General features: G+C 52.9%; 1 protein-coding gene across 7 annotated transcripts in view; it reads left to right on the forward strand.

Annotated features, from left to right (window-relative positions):
• The window catches only part of LOC140425469 (uncharacterized protein C7orf57-like), a 279645-nt gene that overhangs the window by 164094 nt on the left and 95920 nt on the right, over positions 1-19631 (forward strand). For all 7 annotated transcript variants that reach the window (XM_072509769.1, XM_072509775.1, XM_072509770.1 and 4 more), the window contains one exon: positions 5483-5585. In XM_072509769.1, coding sequence (XP_072365870.1) covers positions 5483-5585 — 103 coding nt within the window. The remainder of the gene's footprint in view (positions 1-5482; positions 5586-19631) is intronic.

A 19631-nucleotide genomic window follows, 5' to 3' on the forward strand; every position in this document is an offset into this window, starting at 1 on the left:
AAGCGAGTATCGTATTAACCCACAGTCTAAGTAAGTTTAAACAGTTAATGATTAAATAAAATAGTGTTGCACTATTTCAAGTGTAGGTGACCTGTATGTGATCCAGAACACCCAACACACCTCCCTGCGTTGTGCTGGGATGATGCCAGCAAACGCTGGCGCTCTCGTGCATGCGCCAACTCGCGCTGGCCGGTGGAGGCCCTTCGGCGCCGGTTGGCGTGGCGCCAAGCCCCTTCTGCGCCGGCCGGGGGGGGGGGGGGGGGGTGGCGTGTAGTGGTGGTGAGGGTGGTTAGGTGTGATGTGGGGGTGAGGTGAGGGTGGTGTGGGTATTGGGTGGAGGGAGGGTAGGGGTGAGCAGGGCAGCACGGCAGCACAGTGGTTAGCACCGTTGCTTCATAGCACCAGGGTCCCAGGTTCAATTCCCGGCTTGGGTCACTGTCTGTGCGGAGTCTGCATGTTCTCCCCGTGTCTGTGTGGGTTTCCTCCGGGTGCTCTAGTTTCCTCCCACAAATCCTGAAAGATGTGCTGTTAGGTGAATTGGACATTCTGAATTCTCCCTCTGCGTACCCAAACAGGCGCCGGAGTGTGGAGACTACGGGATTTGCACAGGAACTTCATTGCAGCGTTAATGTAAGCTTACTGTGACAATTATTATTAGTAGTAGGGTGGTGTGGTGATGAGGTGTGGGGAGGGTCCGGGGTGAGGATGGTGCGGGGGGGGGGGCGGTCTCCCTCCAGTTTTTTTCCCCCTCTCGGCAGTTATGTGCGGCCTTCTCCTGGCGGGGGGGGGGGGGGGGGGGGGGGGGTGAAACAGAAAATGACAGCGTTAGACATTCCGATGCATGCAGCCCAAGGGGTGGGTAGCTGGTGGCCTCAGTGGCCAGGGCAACCGGTCATGGCAGCCTGTATGGGTGCCGGCCTGTGGTGCAGGGTGGTGGTTTGGTCACCCTTCTGGTGGGAGGGGAGGTTACGGGTGTGTGAAACAGGGGTTGGTGCAGGGGCACAGTGCTGCCTACTCACCTTGGCCACTCTGAGGAGGTCGTGCAGTTTCTTCCTGCAGGCCGGTCCGGATGGTTTTACTGGTGGTTCCGCCAGCCTCTGCCACATGCACCCTGACATGGCGAATGGTGGCGGCTGGCAGCCTCCTTCCCACGCTGGGGTACAGGGTGGCCCACCTCTCCTCCACGGCATCCAGGTGGGTCTCCAACTCAGCATGTGTCGTGCAGCTCCCCTTGCTGACATGTTGTTGGCTGGGATGGTGTGTGTGGGGGATGCAGTGTGTGTATGCAGCTGCAGCTTGTCAGCCCTCTGAGTGTCAATCGTGAAACTGGCTCCATTTCTCATTAGAATCGATTGTGTTCCATGTGGCGCTAGTGCAAGCCCTTGACAGTCACTGAATCGGTCCAGGTGTGGTGCCAGTCTTGCTGTCATCGAAGTCCACGAATCCTGCCCCGGCATCAACACTTAGTCTCAAGAGTGGAGAATCCTGGACGGCATGATAGCGCAGTGGTTAGCACTGCTGCCTAACGGCGACGAGGACCCGGGTTCGATTTCTGGTTTACTGCTCATATGGAGTTTGCACGTTCTCCCTGTGCGGGGTTCTCCCTTCTCGGGACTAAATGCCCATGCCCGCCAGAAAACGTGCGAGAATCACTCTGGACTTTTTCCTCGAAGGTCCGGGGTGATTCTCTGTTTTCCAGGGGGCTAGCAGAGCCCCGGCGGCGACGCGCAGCTCTGGCTTCTGGCGGGGCCCTGCTAGCCAGACAGCGCATGTGCACGGCGGCCGCAAGCGGGTCCGTGAATGCGCATGGCAGCCCACCTCGGCACGGGCGCTGCCGACATGGCGGAGCCACACAGCGGGCCCGCGCAGAGGAAGATAGGTCCCTCCCAGATCGCGATGGCCTGCCGATCGATGGTCCCCGATCGCGGGCCTGGCCACCACTGAGGCCCGCCCCTGGAGTCAGAACTCCCCGCCACCAGGACTGCCACCGCGGCCGCGGGTCCCAGCTCCCGCCCGATGGTACCACATGTAAACCACGCCGGCGGGATTTCGGCTGGTTGACCGCGGAGGATCGCCGCCGGAGCCTGTTCCAACGGCCCCCGACCGGCGCCGCGTTGACCGCGCGTGCGGGACTGGCAGGTCCGCGGAGATTCGCAGAAGCGTTGTCGCACCGGATTTCCGGCATGAACGGCTATTCTCCGCCCCCGCGCCGGGCGCAATCCTGGCAAGGAGGGTCAGAGAATCCCGTCCCCTGAGACTGTGCACCCCCACAATCCCCCAAAAAAGATGTGCAGGGTAGGTGGATTGGCCATGCTAAATTGCCCCTTAATTGGAAAACAAATGGGTACTCTAAATTTATTTTTTAAAAACGGAACGGAGAATCCAGTTTCTAATTATTTACTCATCAGGGAGCCCTCTTAATATAAAATAAAAGTCCATTAGCCCAAACCTTTGTGATGCTTTAATTGCATCTCTGGCTCCAACTACTTTGCATAAAATAATTAAACTAAATTAAACAAACTGAGTGACAAATTAAAAGGGGCAGCCCCTTAAAGGATACTGCCTTAAACAAAACAAACCACAATGGAGTCCCGATCGCGGCTCGGACAACACCCTTGATCATTCCTTGCCTGGACCCTGTTAACAGCAAGTTAATGACGAGGAGGTCCTCTTCTTTCCCTGTCTGCCTCTGCAACGGGTGCCTGTAGATCAGGAGCATGGGCTAAAGTGCAAACAAAATTGCAATAAGAGGTTTTCAAAAAATCTGAAAAAGAGTTGCAGTTTATGACAACAGTCTGTGACACGGTCCACGGATTCCACAAGTCCGCAAAAAAGGCAGGCATCTTGGGACTTGGTGAACCGATGCAGTCTGCGGTTGTATGAGTCAGCTGCGTGCAACACTGTCCATCCCGGGTTTATGGAGGAGGACCGCTCTGTACAGGGACCCCCAGAGGGGCCTCCACCACCGGCAGTGACAAGGTGTGCTATGACGAGGGCAAGAATTTGAAGGGTGAAGCAGTGCATAGAGGAAATCCCTCCCTGCAGTGCAAAAGGGCACGGAGTGCATTTCCATGAGGTGGCGAGGACTGTGGGGCCCCGTCTCTCGAAGGGGGTGACATTCCGCACGAGCAGGGGTACGCTCAGATGGGAGTCCACTGCCTCCTTGATACCATAAGTGCCACTGGGTCAAAGCACAACTGTTTTGAGATCATGGACGGCATTGGCCCTGGATTGGACATTCACCGCCGCGCCATGTGTTAACTCGCGGGATATCATCCTCCCATTCCTCCACCACTCAGCATGTCCCCAATCCTGGTCACCCCAGCGGAAATGGTATTGGTGGAGGTGCGGATTCCTGAGGAGAGACTTCTGACGACAGGCAGAAGTCCAGGCGGGGGAGAGCTACGACATGAGGCGACCATGTTCCAGACTTTCGGAAGGTCCTCGTAAAAGATGGCAATGCCTTCAAGGAGTTCTGAAGACCTCTCAGGTCTATGAACAGGAGCAGCGCGTCAAAATTCGGGCCGTGCACCTTGCGGAAAAAATACATGACTAGGGCACACTGTCTAGGAGGAGGCACGACTTAGAGGTATTGCTGCAGGATCTGAATGCGGAAGGACTCCACCTGGGCGCAAAGACACACCACTGCCTGACTGCCCTCCTTAAGAGGGAGACTCAGGACCTCAGCAGTGATCCAGTGCAGTCTTTTGTCCCAGAAGAACATTTTCTGAATTTTTCTAACCAAGTCAGGGAAGGGTTTAAAGTGACCAGACGGTGCCACAACATGGAGCCAATCAGCTGGTTTGTGACCAGAACTCGGCCCTTGTAAGACAGCACCCGGAGCAGTCCTGTCTCAGGCGAGTGTTGACCTTGGCCTCCAGCTCCTGACAATTCGCTGGCCAGGATTTCTCAGCCGGGCAAAGATGGGCTCCCAAGCAGAGGATGCTGGTGCTGCTCCACAGGAAAGGCCTGAGTTCCTCTGAGAGGAAATCCATCTGCCATAGTCCGACCAGGAGTTCAGATCACTTGGCCCAGTTAATCCTGGCAGAGTACACAGCCTGGCAGACGCGCATCCTCCGCACGCCAGCAGAGTCCGTGAGCATGAGGAGCATGCCGAAAGGACCACCTTGATGCCTGGACGATGCAGAACCAATCCCAACAACCTTCTCTGCAAAAGGAGAGGAAAAGGCTCCACGCAGTTAGAATACATTTGGCCAGACAAGTGACAGCCCTGACACACTCCTCTCTCAAAACGAAACGCGCTGCCAGGGACACGTTAACCTTAATGAGACTCTCTGTGGCAGCATAAGGAAGTCGAGGGCAACACGGCGGCACAGTGGTTAGCATTGCTACCTCAAAGTGCCAGGGACCTGGGTTTAATTCCAGCCTTGGGTGACTGTGTGGAGTTTGCACTTTCCCTGTGTCTGCGTAGGTTTCCTCCAGGTGCTCCAGTTTCTTCCCACAGTCCAAAGAAGTGCAGGTTAGGTGGATTAGCCATGCGCAATTGCCCCTTAGTGTCCAAAGATGTTCAGGTTAGGTGGGGTTATGGGATAGGGTGCCGAGTGGATCGAGGTAGGGTGCTCTTTCAAAGGGTTGGTGCAGACCCGATGGGTCCTATGGCCTCCATCTGCACAGTAGGAATTCTAATTCTGTGGATCCGGGCGACAAAGTGCGTCCCAAACCTGTATGCCCGCAGGATGCTGACTAAGTATTCATGATCCATCCTGTTGAACGCCTTCTCCTGGTCAAGAGACAGGAAGGTGTTCGACAGACCTCTGGGAATGGTAGATCAGATCCCAGACCATGTGAATGTTGATGTTGAGGCTGGCTATGGTCATCTTCATGTCAGAAATATAGTGCTGCCATCACCACTTGGTGCTTGGAAGGAGCAGAGGTGTCTGTGTCCCTTCACTCCTTCAAGAGCCCAGCAAGGAAGCCAATCAGCTGGTGCCACTTATTCTGGCCCATGTCCAGCATCCCTTTTGCGTGGGCGTGGGCAGACCGGACCAGCAGTGCTGGCTCTACCAACAATTGAGGATTAGAAGGTCTCTGTCCTGGCGACCGTGTTTCTTTCAAGAGAAAGTCCCAGATTTCCTCCTGGCAAGGAGAAACTTGGTGCCGGATGTGTTCCAGTGTCATTTTAAGAACTGAAAAATAAAATTCTGTTGTACCTCGGCTTGGACCAGGATGGAATACTGGATAGCAAAAAGAGAAACATCGAGCAGGGAAGAAACCTACTTAATCAGCGTTCCCTGAATTAAATGGATGAAAAATTCAGAATGTTTCTTTACAAATGTATAGTTCTGTCCAGCTGATTTTCCTGTAATCATTGTGCCCAGATGATCAAATATGCCTATTTCCACAATCTAGATTCCAGTTTGTTGTCAAAACATTTCTGATATTAAGTAGTGTTGTCATCTTTTAATGAATTGTTTTGCTTTTAAACAAATTAAAAGTATTTCGTATTCTTACAAATGTCTAGATTTGCTGAAGCATCATTCCCCTCCTCCAAGGAAGTCACCCCCAGCTCCCTGCTCGCAACCAGAATGGTTTGTACATGCGCCACCGTCTTCCAAGAATAAGGAGTAAGTATATGAGTTTTAAATTGTGAGCGATATGAAAGTTCAGAACCATTCTTGGCCTACTTTGGTTGGAAAAAATATTAAAATCTAATATTTGGATAAATGTATTAAAATTAATGCTTTATTTCAGGCGGTTGTGTGAAAAAGTACATTTAATAAATACACCTTCAGGTACATGACATTATAGTGGATTAGTTATTCTGCTCTTAACGGCAATTGACAAGGTTACCCATCTATCTTTTTTTGGTGGAAAATTCGGCCCATCGAGTCTGCACCAACCCTCTGAAAGAGCACCTAGCCCATGCCCTCGCTCCCGTCTTATCCCCGTAACCCCACCTAATTTGCGCACTGTCAAGGACAGATGGAAAGGCTGGAGGGGGCGGGGCCGGGGCGGGGAAGTGCGGGTCGTTTCCCGCGCTTGAGATGGAAGGGGGAGGCGGAGAGCCTGCTGATGGGTAATGGAGGAGGAGGGGAAGTCACACAATGGGAGGAGTCGAGGAAAGACGGGAGTGGCCAGGGTCAGCCTGAGTCAGCTGACTTGTGGGAGTGCAATGAGGGGAGCAAAGTAGCTAGGAGGGGTCCTAGCTGGTGGGGGGTGGGGCGGAACCGGGTTGATGCTGGTATGGTCAAGGGGGAGCTGGAGCGAGTAGAGAGGGTTGGGATGCGGGTCTTCCGCCGTGGGGAACGGGCTGGGCGTGGGGTGCGGGCGCGTGGCTGGCCGAGGAGGGGTTATGGCTAGTCGGTGGGGGAGGGGGGCGGGTAGCCCCCTGATCCGGCTGATAATCTGGAACGTAAGGGGACTGAACAGGCAGGTTAAGCGGGCCCTGGTGTTCGCGCACCTGAAGGGGCTGAAGGCGGATGTGGTCATGCTCCAGGAGACACACCTAAGGTGGCAGACCAGGTAAGATTGAGGAAGGGGTGGGTAGGTCAGGCGTTTCATTCTGGGCTGGATGCCAAAAATCAGGGAGTGGCGAGCTTGGTGGGAAAGAGGGTGTCGTTCGAGGCGTCGAGCATTGTGACAGACAATGTCGGTAGGTATGTAATGGTAAGTGGTAAGCTGCAAGGGGAGAGGGTGGTGCTTGTCAACGTGTACGTCCTGAACTGGGATGAAGCGGGTTTTATGCGGCGCATGTTGGGTCGGATCCCGGACTTGGAAGTGGGGGGCCTGATAATGGGGGGGACGGGACTTTAACACGGTGTTGGATCCGGCACTGGATCGCTCCAGGTCTAGGACGGGTAGGAAGCCGACGGTGGCTAGAGTGTTGAGGGGATTTGTGGACCAAATGGAAGGGGTGGACCCTTGGAGATTTGCAAGGCCGGGGGCTAGGGAATTTTCATTCTTCTCACATGTCCATAAGGCTTATTCTCAAATCGACTTTGTCATTTTGAGTAGGGTGCTGATAGCGAGAGTAGAGGATACTGAGTATTCGGCAATAGCCATTTCGGACCACGCCCCGCATTGGGTGGACTTGGAGATGGGGGAGGAGAGGGACCAGCACCCGCTGTGGCGCTTGGAGGTGGGGCTGTTCGCGTACAAGGAGATGAGCGAGCGGGTCCGAGGAAATATAGAGAGGTACTTGGAGACCAACGACAACGGGGAGGTCCGAGTGGGGATGGTATGGGAGGCACTGAAGGCGGTGGTGAGGGGAGAGCTGATCTCCATTAGGGCCCACAAGGAGCGGAGGGAGAGGGGGAGAGGGAGAGGCTGGTGGGGGAGATGGTGAGGGTAGACAGGAGGTATGCGGAAGAGCCTGAGGAAGGATTGTTGAGGAAGAGGCGCAGCCTCCAGGCCAAATTCGACCTGGTGACCACCAGGAAGGCGGAGGTGCAATGGAGGAAGGCCCAGGGGGCGGTCTACGAGTATGGGGAAAAGGCAAGCCGGATGCTGGAACATCAGCTTCGGATGCGGGATGCAGCTCGGGAGATCGGGGGAGTTAAGGACAGGGGAGGGAGCGTGGTGCGGAGTGGGGTTGGCATCAATGGGGTCTTCAGGGACTTCTACGAGGAATTGTACCGATCCGAGCCCCCACGGGAGGAGGGAGGGATGGGCCGTTTCCTGGACCAATTGAGGTTTCCAAAGGTGGAAGAGGGACTGGTGGCGGAACTGGAGACCCCGATTGGGCTGGAGGAGCTGATCAAAGGGATAGGAAGCATGCAGGCGGGGAAGGGTTTCCCGGTCGAGTTCTATAAAAAATATATGGACCTGTTGGGCCCGCTGTTAGTTAGGACCTTTAATGAGGCAAGGGAGGGGGGGGGCTTTACCCCCGACGATGTCCCGGGCACTGATCTCCTTGATCCTGAAGCGGGACAAGGATCCCCTGCAATGTGGGTCTTACAGACCGATTTCCTTGCTAAATGTAGATGCCAAGGTGCTGGTGAAGGTCTTAGCCACGAGGATTGAGGATTGTGTGCCGCAGATCATCCATGAAGACCAGACGGGGTTTGTGAAGGGGAGACAGTTGAACGGAGGCTTTTGAACGTTATGCCGGCAAGGGAGGGGGAGGCGGAGATTGTGGTGGCAATGGACGCTGAGAAAGCCTTCGATAGGGTAGGAAGCCGGCGGCGGCTAAAGTGCTGAGGGGGTTTATGGACCAGATGGGAGGGGTGGACCCTTGGAGATTTGCAAGGCCGGGGGCTCGGGAATTTTCATTCTTCTCGCACGTTCATAAGGCCTATTCCCGGATTGACTTTTTTATTATGAGCAGGGCGCTAATAGCGAGAGTAGAGGATACCGAGTACTCGGCGATAGCCATTTCGGATCACGCCCCGCATTGGGTAGACCTAGAGCTGGGGGAGGAGAGGGACCAGCGCTTGGAGGTGGGGCTGTTGGCGGACGAGAAGGTGAGTGAGCGGGTCCGAGGAAGCATAGAGAGATACCTGGAGGCCAACGATAACGGGGAGGTCCGAGTGGGGATGGTCTGGGAGGCGCTGAAGGCGGAGGTTAGGGGAGAGCTGATCTCCATTAGGGCCCAGAAGGAGAGGAGAGAGCAGAGGGAGAGGGAGAGGCTGGTGGGGGAGATGGTGAGGGTAGACAGGAGGTACGCGGAGGTGCCGGAGGAGGGACTGTTGAGGGAGAGGCGTAGCCTCCACTCCGAATTCGAACTGTTGACCACCAGGAAGGGGGAGGCGCAGTGGAGGAAGGCCCAGGGGGCGGTTTATGAATATGGGGAAAAGGCAAGCCGGATGCTGGCGCATCAGCTTCGGAAGCGGGACGCAGCTAGGGAGATCGGGGGAGTTAAGGATAGGGGAGGGAGTGTGGTGCGGAGTGGGGTTGGCATCAATTGGGTCTTCAAGGACTTCTATGAGGAACTGTATCGGTCCGAGCCCTCACTGGAGGAGGGAGGGATGGGCCGCTTTCTGGACCAATTGAGGTTCCCGAAGGTGGAAAAGGGACTGGTGGCGGGATTAGGGGCCCCGATTGGGCTGGAGGAGCTGGCCAAAGGGATAGGGAGCATGCAGGCGGGGAAGGCACCGGGGCCGGACGGTTTTCCGGTCGAATTCTACAAAAAATATGTGGACCTGTTGGGCCCGTTGCTGGTTAGGACCTTCAATGAGGCAAGGGAGGGGGGCTTTGCCCTCGACGATGTCCTGGGCACTGATCGAGTGTGGCCACGAAGAAGAGGAGGTCTGAGTGCTTTCAGTTGCATCGAGGGACGAGGCAGGGGTGTCCCCTGTCCCCCCTGCTCTTCGCGCTGGCGATTGAACCCCTGGCTATGGCACTGAGGGAGTCGAGGAACTGGAGGGGGTTGGTGTGGGGTGGGGAGGAGCATAGGGTGTCTCTTTATGCGGACGACTTGCCGCTATATGTGGCGGACCTGGTGGGGGGAATGCTGGAGGTAATGAGGATCCTCAGGGAGTTCAGGGATTTCTCAGGGTACAAACTCAACATGGGCAAGAGCGAGTTGTTCGTGGTTCACCCAGGGGACCAGGAGAGGGGGATTGGCGAGCTCCCACTAAAAAGGGCAGAGGAGCTTCAGGTATTTGGGGGTCCAGGGGTCCGCTGTCCCTGGCGGGTAGGCTGCAGTCAGTCAAGATGACGGTGCTCCCAAGGCTTTTGTTCCTGTTCCAGTGCCTCCTCATTCTTATCCCGAAGGCCTTTTCTAGGCGGGTCAACAGGAGTATAACGAGGTTTGTGTGGGCGCGAGGGACTCCGACAGTGAGAAGGGTGTTCCTGGAGCGGAGTAGGGATGGTGGGGGGGGGGGGCTGGTGCTGCCCAACCTCTGTGGGTACTACTGGGCCGTTAATGTGGCGATGGTGCGCAAGTGGGTGATGGAGGGGGCTGCATGGAGGAGGCTGGAGACGGCGTCTTGTGAGGGTACGAGTCTGAAGGCGCTGGCAACGGCGCCGCTGCCGCTCCCTCCAATGAGGTATACCACAAGCCCGGTGGTGGCAACTATCCTCAAAATCTGGGGGCAATGGAGGCGGCACAGGGGGGAAGTGGGGGCCTCGGTGTGGACCCCAATACGGGGGAACCACCGGTTTGTCCCAGGGAGAATAGATGGAGGATTTTTGGGGTGGCACAGGGCAGGGATAAGAAGGTTGGGGGACCTGTTTGTGGATGGGAAGTTCGCGAGCCTGGGTGAGCTGGAGGAGAAGTACGGGCTCCCCCTGGGAAATGCCTTTAGGTATCTACAGGTAAGGGCGTTTGCCAGGCGGAAAGTGGTGGAATTCCTGCTGCTGCCACTACGCACGGTACAGGACAGGGTACTCTCGGGGGGGTGGGTTGGAGAAGGGAAGATCTCGGCAACATACCAGGTGATGCAGGAGGAGGAGGAGGCCTCGGTGAAGGAGCTGAAAGGTAAGTGGGAGGAGGAGTTGGGGGAGGAGATCGAGGAGGAGACGTGGGCAGATGCCCTTGGGAGGGTGAACTCTTCCTCTTCGTGCGCGAGGCTCAGCCTCATACAGTTTAAGGTGCTGCACAGGGCACACATGACCGGGACAAGGATGAGCCGTTTTTTTTGGGGTGAGGACAGGTATGTTAGGTGCTCAGGGAGCCCAGCAAACCACACCCATATTTTCTGGGCATGCCCAGCGCTGGAGGAGTTTTAGAAGGGCGTAGCAAGGATGGTGTCGAGGGTGGTAGGATCCAGGGTCAAGCCGGGCTGGGGGCTCGCAATATTTGGGGTTGCAGGGGAGCCGGGAGTGCAGGAGGTGAAAGAGGCCGGTATTCTGGCATTTGCGTCCCTGGTAGCCCGGCGAAGGATTCTCCTTCAGTGGAAGGATGCGAGGCACCCAAGCGTGGAATCCTGGATCAACGATATGGCGGGGTTTATCAAATTGGAGAGGGTGAAATTTGCCTTAAGGGGATCGATGCAAGGGTTTTTCAGGCGGTGGAAGCCATTCTTGGACATCCTGGCAGAACAGTAGATAATGGTCAGCAGCAGCAGCAACAGGCGGCGGGGGGGGTGGGGTTCTATTTTTTTTTGTTTGTATATACTGGGGGATCTGAGGGGGTGTATATAATAGCTATGTTTGCTATGTGTTAATTTGGGGTGTTAATTTATTATTTATGTCGAGGGGAGGGGGGCACGGGGTTGTTTTATTTTGTTCTGTATTTAATTCTTTTGGGTTCCTTTTACATTTTGTTGTTGATATTTTGTGAAAACTTCAATAAAAATTATTTATTAAAAAAAAAAAGTTCATTTAATATTATCAGATTCTTCACGCCCAGTGAGGGCATGAATCAGATCGCATCAAGTGCTGCAGGCTGAGCATCGTGCTCCGTTCGACACCCGGCACAAACGCCGTTTAGGAACTCTCCCGCTTTTCTCTGGGAATAGCAGGAGGTGGGCTGGGCGTATCGTGGGGGTAGTATCGTGCCTTAAGTCCCTCGAACCACAGTGCTGGTAAGTACCAGGAATCCCGGGGAGGGGATGCCCTTGAGGATAACAAGGGGTGTGGTTTGCTGGGCTCCCTGAGCACCTAACACACCTGTCCTCACCCCAAAAAAACCCGGCTCATCCTTGTCCCGGTCATGTGTGTGCCCTGTCGGGGGATAGGCTGGGATGTGTGGGAGGGAGGGTCAGAGGTCTCCAGTCCATGACGGGAGGGTGACCCCAGAATGAAGGGGCCTTCTGATGGAGATAGCGCCAACCCTGAGATTGAAGGTGAGAACTTTTTCTGTTTCTCACTCTCAGTCATCATGCGCCTGCCAGCTTGAAATTGAGGCTGGATTTGAATTTGGGCAGGAATAGGCCCTTCAGTGGCCCTTAAGTGGCATGGGCGGGCTTCCCATCTGAAACCCTGTCCATCTCACCCTAAAACTACATCTGGGATCCCAGAGGGAATCCTGTCCATGCTATTTTACACGACCCCGGACCTCAGAACATGTCCGGATGGAGGGAGCGGGGTGAGCATAAACTTCTGGCACTGACTTTAAAAAGGACTGAATTGGGTATTAAACATTCCTTTATCCAAAGTGTTCAGGAAAGATAGGGAAGGAAATAATGGAGGAGGGGTGGGAGTATGGATTAATCAAAGGTTACAGTGCTGGATTGAGAGGATGTCCAAGAAGAGTCAATGAAAGCAAGATGGATATCTGCTTTACTAATCAACTGTTTAATTATGTGAACACCCTTCTCTACCTTGTCATTGGACTGAGGGTAGTGAGGACTGGATGTCACATGCTTGAAGTTATATTTCTTTGAGAATTCTGACCATTCCGAACTTGCAAAACATGGACCATTGTCCGACATTACTGTGTCCTGTATTCCATGCCTTGAGAATGTTTCTTTACAAGCTTTAATTAGTGAATTTGATGTCAGGTCTGGAGGTTTGATAACTTCTGGGTAGTTAGAATAATAATCCATTATTTTTTTTTTATTAAATATTTTATTGAAAATTTTTGGTCAGCCAACACAGTACATTGTGCATCCTTTACACAACATTGTAACAACACAAATAACAATGACCTATTTTATAAACAAAAAATGAATAAATAATAAATAACAAAAATGAAAACTAGCCCTAATTGGCAACTGCCTTGTCACAGGTAACACTCTCCAAAAATATAATTTAACAGTCCAATATATAATTATCTGTAGCAACGACCTATACATACTATACAGTATATATTAACAACCCTGAGAGTCCTTCTGGTTCCCCCCCCCACCCCCCCCCCCCCCCCCCCCCCCCACCCCGATCCTGGGCTGCTGCTGCTGCCTTCTTTTTCCCATTCCGTCGATCTTTCTGCGAGGTATTCGACGAACGGTTGCCACTGCCTGGTGAATCCTTGAGCCGACCCCCTTAGGACGAACTTAATCCGCTCTAGCTTTATAAACCCCGCCATGTCATTTATCCAGGTCTCCACCCCCGGGGGCTTGGCTTCTTTCCACATTAGCAATACCCTGCGCCGGGCTACTAGGGACGCAAAGGCCAAAACATCGGCCTCTCTCGCCTCCTGCACTCCCGGCTCTTGTGCAACCCCAAATATAGCCAACCCCCAGCTTGGTTCGACCCGGACTCCTACTACTTTTGAAAGCACCTTTGTCAGCCCCATCCAAAACCCCTGTAGTGCCGGGCATGACCAAAACATATGGGTATGATTCGCTGGGCTTCTCGAGCACCTCGCACACCTATCCTCCACCCCAAAAAATTTACCGAGCCGTGCTCCAGTCATATGTGCCCTGTGTAATACCTTAAACTGAATCAGGCTTAGCCTGGCACATGAGGACGACGAGTTTACCCTGCTTAGGGCATCTGCCCACAGCCCCTCCTCGATCTCCTCCCCCAGCTCTTCTTCCCATTTCCCTTTTAGTTCATCTACCATAGTCTCCCCTTCGTCCCTCATTTCCCTATATATATCTGACACCTTACCATCCCCCACCCATGTCTTTGAGATCACTCTGTCCTGCACCTCTTGTGTCGGGAGCTGCGGGAATTCCCTCACCTGTTGCCTCGCAAAAGCCCTCAGTTGCATATACCTGAATGCATTCCCTTGGGGCAACCCATATTTCTCGGTCAGCGCTCCCAGACTCGCGAACTTCCCATCCACAAACAGATCTTTCAGTTGCGTTATTCCTGCTCTTTGCCACATTCCATATCCCCCATCCATTCCCCCCGGGGCAAACCTATGATTGTTTCTTATCGGGGACCCCCCCCAAGGCTCCAGTCTTTCCCCTATGCCGTCTCCACTGTCCCCATATCTTCAGTGTAGCCACCACCACCGGGCTTGTGGTGTAGTTCCTCGGTGAGAACGGCAATGAGGCTGTCACCATAGCCTGTAGGCTAGCCCCCCTACAGGACGCCCTCTCTAATCTCTTCCACGCCGCTCCCTCCTCCTCTCCCATCCACTTACTCACCATTGAAATATTAGCGGCCCAATAATACTCACTTAAGCTCGGTAGTGCCAGCCCCCCCCATCCCTGCTACGCTGTAAGAATCCCTTCCTCACTCTCGGGGTCTTCCCGGCCCACACAAAACCCATGATGCTCTTTTCAATCCTTTTAAAAAAGGCCTTCGTGATCACCACCGGGAGGCACTGAAACACAAAGAGGAATCTCGGGAGGACCACCATCTTAACCGCCTGCACCCTCCCTGCCAGTGACAGGGATACCATATCCCATCTCTTGAAATCCTCCTCCATCTGTTCCACCAACTGCGTTAAATTTAACCTATGCAATGTGCCCCAATTCTTAGCTATCTGGATCCCCAGGTAACGAAAGTCCCTTGTTACCTTCCTCAACGGTAGGTCCTCTATTTCTCTACTCTGCTCCCCTGGATGCACCACAAACAACTCACTTTTCCCCATGTTCAATTTATACCCTGAAAAATCCCCAAACTCCCCAAGTATCCGCATTATTTCTGGCATCCCCTCCGCCGGGTCCGCCACGTATAGTAGCAAATCGTCCGCATACAAAGATACCCGGTGTTCTTCTCCTCCCCTAAGTACTCCCCTCCACTTCTTGGAACCCCTCAACGCTATCGCCAGGGGCTCAATCGCCAGTGCAAACAATAATGGGGACAGAGGGCATCCCTGCCTTGTCCCTCTATGGAGCCGAAAATATGCAGATCCCCGTCCATTCGTGACCACGCTCGCCACTGGGGCCCTATACAACAGCTGCACCCATCTAACACACCCCTCTCCAAAACCAAATCTCCTCAACACCTCCCACAAATAATCCCACTCCACTCTATCAAATTCTTTCTCGGCATCCATCGCCACTACTATCTCCGTTTCTCCCTCTGGTGGGGCCATCATCATTACCCCTAACAACCTCCGTATATTCGTGTTCAGCTGTCTCCCCTTCACAAACCCAGTTTGGTCCTCGTGGAACACCCCCGGGACACATTCCTCTATTCTCATTGCCATTACCTTGGCCAGGACCTTGGCATCTACATTTAGGAGGGAAATAGGTCTATAGGACCCGCATTGTAGCGGGTCCTTTTCCTTCTTTAAGAGAAGCGATATCGTTGCTTCAGACATAGTCGGGGGCAGTTGTCCCCTTTCCTTTGCCTCATTAAAGGTCCTCGTCAGTACCGGGGCGAGCAAGTCCACATATTTTCTATAGAATTCGACTGGGAATCCATCCGGTCCCGGGGCCTTTCCCGCCTGCATGCTCCTAATTCCTTTCACCACTTCTTCTACCTCGATCTGTGCTCCCAGACCCACCCTTTCCTGCTCTTCCACCTTGGGAAATTCCAGCCGATCCAAGAAGCCCATCATTCTCTCCCTCCCATCCGGGGGTTGAGCTTCATATAATTTTTTATAAAATGTCTTGAACACTCCATTCACTCTCTCCGCTCCCCGCTCCATCTCTCCTTCCTCATCCCTCACTCCCCCTATTTCCCTCGCTGCTCCCCTTTTCCTCAATTGGTGTGCCAGCAACCTGCTCGCCTTCTCCCCATATTCGTACTGTACACACTGTGCCTTCCTCCATTGTGCCTCTGCAGTGCCTGTAGTCAGCAAGTCAAATTCTACATGTAGCCTTTGCCTTTCCCTGTACAGTCCCTCCTCCGGTGCTTCCGCATATTGTCTGTCCACCCTCAAAAGTTCTTGCAGCAACCGCTCCCGTTCCTTACTCTCCTGCTTCCCTTTATGTGCCCTTATTGATATCAGCTCCCCTCTAACCACCGCCTTCAACGCCTCCCAGACCACTCCCACCTGGACCTCCCCATTATCATTGAGTTCCAAGTACTTTTCAATGCACCCCCTCACCCTTAGACACACCCCCTCATCTGCCATTAGTCCCATGTCCATTCTCCAGGGTGGGCGCCCTCCTGTTTCCTCCCCATCTCCAAGTCCACCCAGTGTGGAGCGTGATCCGAAATGGCTATAGCCGTATACTCCGTTCCCCTCGCCTTCGGGATCAATGCCCTACCCAGCACAAAAAAGTCTATTCGCGAGTAGACTTTATGGACATAGGAGAAAAACGAGAACTCCTTACTCCTAGGTCTGCTAAATCTCCACGGGTCTACACCTCCCATCTGCTCCATAAAATCTTTCAGTACCTTGGCTGCTGCCGGCCTCCTTCCAGTCCTGGACTTCGACCTATCCAGCCCTGGTTCCAACACTGTATTAAAATCTCCCCCCATTATCAGCTTTCCCATCTCTAGGTCCGGAATGCGTCCTAGCATCCGCCTCATAAAATTGGCATCATCCCAGTTCGGGGCATATACGTTTACCAAAACCACCGTCTCCCCTGTAGTTTGCCACTCACCATCACGTATCTGCCCCCGTTATCCGCCACTATAGTCTTTGCCTCGAACATTACCCGCTTCCCCACTAATATAGCCACCCCCCTGTTTTTCGCATCTAGCCCCGAATGGAACACCTGCCCCACCCATCCTTTGCGTAGCCTAACCTGGTCTATCAGTTTCAGGTGCGTTTCCTGTAACATAACCACATCTGCCTTAAGTTTCTTAAGGTGTGCGAGTACCCGTGCCCTCTTTATCGGCCCGTTCAGCCCTCTCACGTTCCACGTGATCAGCCGCGTTGGGGGGCTTCCTAACCCCCCCCCCCCTTGTCGATTAGCCATCACCTTTATCCAGCTCCTCACCCGGTTCCCACGCAGCTGTATCTCCCCCAGGCGGTGCCCCCCCGCCCATCCTCTCCCATACCAGCTCCCCCCTCTCCCCAGCAGCAGCAACCCAGTAATTCCCCCCTCCCACCCCCCCCGCTAGATCCCCCGCTAGCGTAATTACTCCCCCCATGTTGCTCCCAGAAGTCAGCAAACTCTGGCTGACCTCGGCTTCCCCCCGTGACCTCGGCTCGCACCGTGCGACGCCCCCTCCTTCCTGCTTCTCTATTCCCGCCATGATTATCATAGCGCGGGAACCAAGCCCGCGCTTCTCCCTTGGCCCCGCCCCCAATGGCCAACGCCCCATCTCCTCCACCTCCCCTCCTCCCCCCATCACCACCTGTGGGAGAGAGAAAAGTTACCACATCGCAGGATTAGTACATAAAACCCCTCTTTGCCCCCCACATTCGCCCCACCACTTTGTTCGAACGTTCTTTTTAATAACCCGCTCATTCCAGTTTTTCTTCCACAATAAAAGTCCACGCTTCATCCGCTGTCTCAAAGTAGTGGTGCCTCCCTCGATATGTGACCCACAGTCTTGCCGGTTGCAGCATTCCAAATTTTATCTTCTTTTTATGAAGCACCGCCTTGGCCCGATTAAAGCTCGCCCTCCTTCTCGCCACCTCCGCACTCCAGTCTTGATAAACGCGGATCACCGCGTTCTCCCATTTACTGCTCCGAGTTTTCTTCGCCCATCTAAGGACCATTTGTCTATCCTTAAAACGGAGGAATCTCACCACTATGGCTCTGGGAATTTCTCCTGCTCTCGGTCCTCGCGCCATCACTCGGTATGCTCCCTCCACCTCCAACGGACCCGCCGGGGCCTCCGCTCCCATTAACGAGTGCAGCATCGTGCTCATATATGCCCCGACGTCCGCTCCCTCCACACCTTCAGGAAGACCAAGAATCCTCAGGTTGTTCCTCCTTGCGTTGTTTTCCAGTGCCTCCAACCTTTCCACACATCGTTTCTGATGTGCCTCCTGCGTCTCCGTCTTCACCACCAGGCCCTGTATATCGTCCTCATTCTCGGCTGCCTTTGCCTTCACGACCCGAAGCTCCCGCTCCTGGGTCTTTTGTTCCTCCTTTAGCCCTTCGATCGCCTGTAGTATCGGGGCCAACAGCTCTTTCTTCATTTCCTTTTTGATCTCTTCCACACAGCATTTCAAGAACTCTTGTTGTTCAGGGCCCCATGTTAAACTGCCACCTTCCGACGCCATCTTGGTTTTTGCTTGCCTTCCTTGCCGCTGTTCTAAAGGATCCACTGCAATCTGGCCACTTTCTCCTCCTTTTTCCATCCGTATCCAGGGGGGATTCCCTTCTGGTTTACCGCACAGTGTTTTTAGCCGTCAAAATTGCCGTTGGGGCTCCTATCAAGAGCCCAAAAGTCCGTTTCACAGGGAGCTGCCGAAACGTGCGACTCAGCTGGTCATCGCCGCACCCGGAAGTCAATAATAATCCATTATTAAGATGTAGTCTCGACCAGTTGAATTGAATTAATCGATCCCTACTTTGGTCCAAGGAGATGTGATCAGTTTGTGCTGTTGAAGGATCTCCTTGCATTGCGCAGGTTGGTGTCTTTGACAGGTTTCGCAGGTGATAATCATGTCAGTGATCGCCCTGTTTATTCCAGGCCAGTAGACAGCCTGTCGTGCTCTTCTTTTTCGTTTTTCGATACCGAGGTGTCCCTCGTGAATTTTTCCTAGAATTTCGGAACAAAGACTTTGTGGAATGACAATTTGGTTAAGTCTCAGTAGTAGACCATCAACTATTGCCAAATCAGATTGTATGTTACGGTATTGAGGACATCCATGTTATAGATGCTGCATGACCCTCTGAAGTGTAGCGTCATTTTTTGTTTCTGACTTGATTAATTGCAGATTTTTGTCTGATGCAGGAAGGTTCTCCGCACAGAGTTGCGCATGAGCTTCTAAATCCTGTATAAATTCCATTGGTGTGCTATCTGTTGCAATGGAACATGATAAAGTGTCTGCAATTATTAGCTCTTTCCTAGTTGTGTAAATTAGTTGAAATCATACCTTCGTAATTTCATCATTATTCACGGAAGTCTGGATATCATATCGTTTAGATCTTTGTCAATGATGTGGACCAACGGGCTGTGATCCATCTCAACTGTGAAGGTTGGAAGTCCATAGACATAATCATGGAAATTGAGTATTCCTGTCAATAGACCTAGACATTCCTTCTCAATTTGTGCGTATTTGCATTCCTTTGCTGTCATTGTTCTTGAAGCATATGCTACAGGAATCTGGCTTTGGAAGCAGACCAAGGCAGGCCAGCAGCACGGTTCAATTCCCGTAACAGCCTCCCCGAACAGGCGCCAGAATGTGGCGACTAGGGGCTTTTCACAGTAACTTCATTTGAAGCCTACTTGTGACAATAAGCGATTTTCATTTCATTTCATTAATTTCATTTCATTTCATTTCATCTAATCAGAATGTTCATCTTGTAAGAGAACTGCGCCTATCCTATCTTGACTTGCATCAGTGGATATTTTGGTTGCTATTTTCAGATCGAAGAAAGCGAATATTGGTGCAGTCATAAGTTGTGTTTTTAGATCTGTCCATTCGTTCTGATGGCTCAGCGTCCACTCAAAGGTAGTAGATTTTCTGATTAAATTTCGCAATGCTGTTTCTTGCTGACAAGTTGGAGATAAACTTGCCAAGAAAATTGACGAATCCCAAAAATCTAAGAACAGCTTTCTTGCCTTCTGGAATTTTCATGTTCCAAATTACTGCTGTTTTACTATCATCAGGTCTGACACCTTGATGAGAAATGGTATCTCCAAAGATTTCAGTGAAGACTGTGCAGATGTACACTTTGCTTGATTGAGTTTGAGTCCAAACTTGTTGATGCGTTTGAATACTTGTTTTAAACAATGATGTGTTCTTCCCTGGTTGTGGACTAATTGATGATGTCGTCAACGTACACCCTCACCCCTTCAGCTCCTTCTGTCATTTGCTCCATGATCCTGTGGAATATCTCAGATGCTGATATGATACCAAACGGCAT

The sequence above is a fragment of the Scyliorhinus torazame genome, chromosome 6 (assembly GCF_047496885.1).
Source record: "Scyliorhinus torazame isolate Kashiwa2021f chromosome 6, sScyTor2.1, whole genome shotgun sequence".
NCBI classification, from domain to species: domain Eukaryota; kingdom Metazoa; phylum Chordata; class Chondrichthyes; order Carcharhiniformes; family Scyliorhinidae; genus Scyliorhinus; species Scyliorhinus torazame.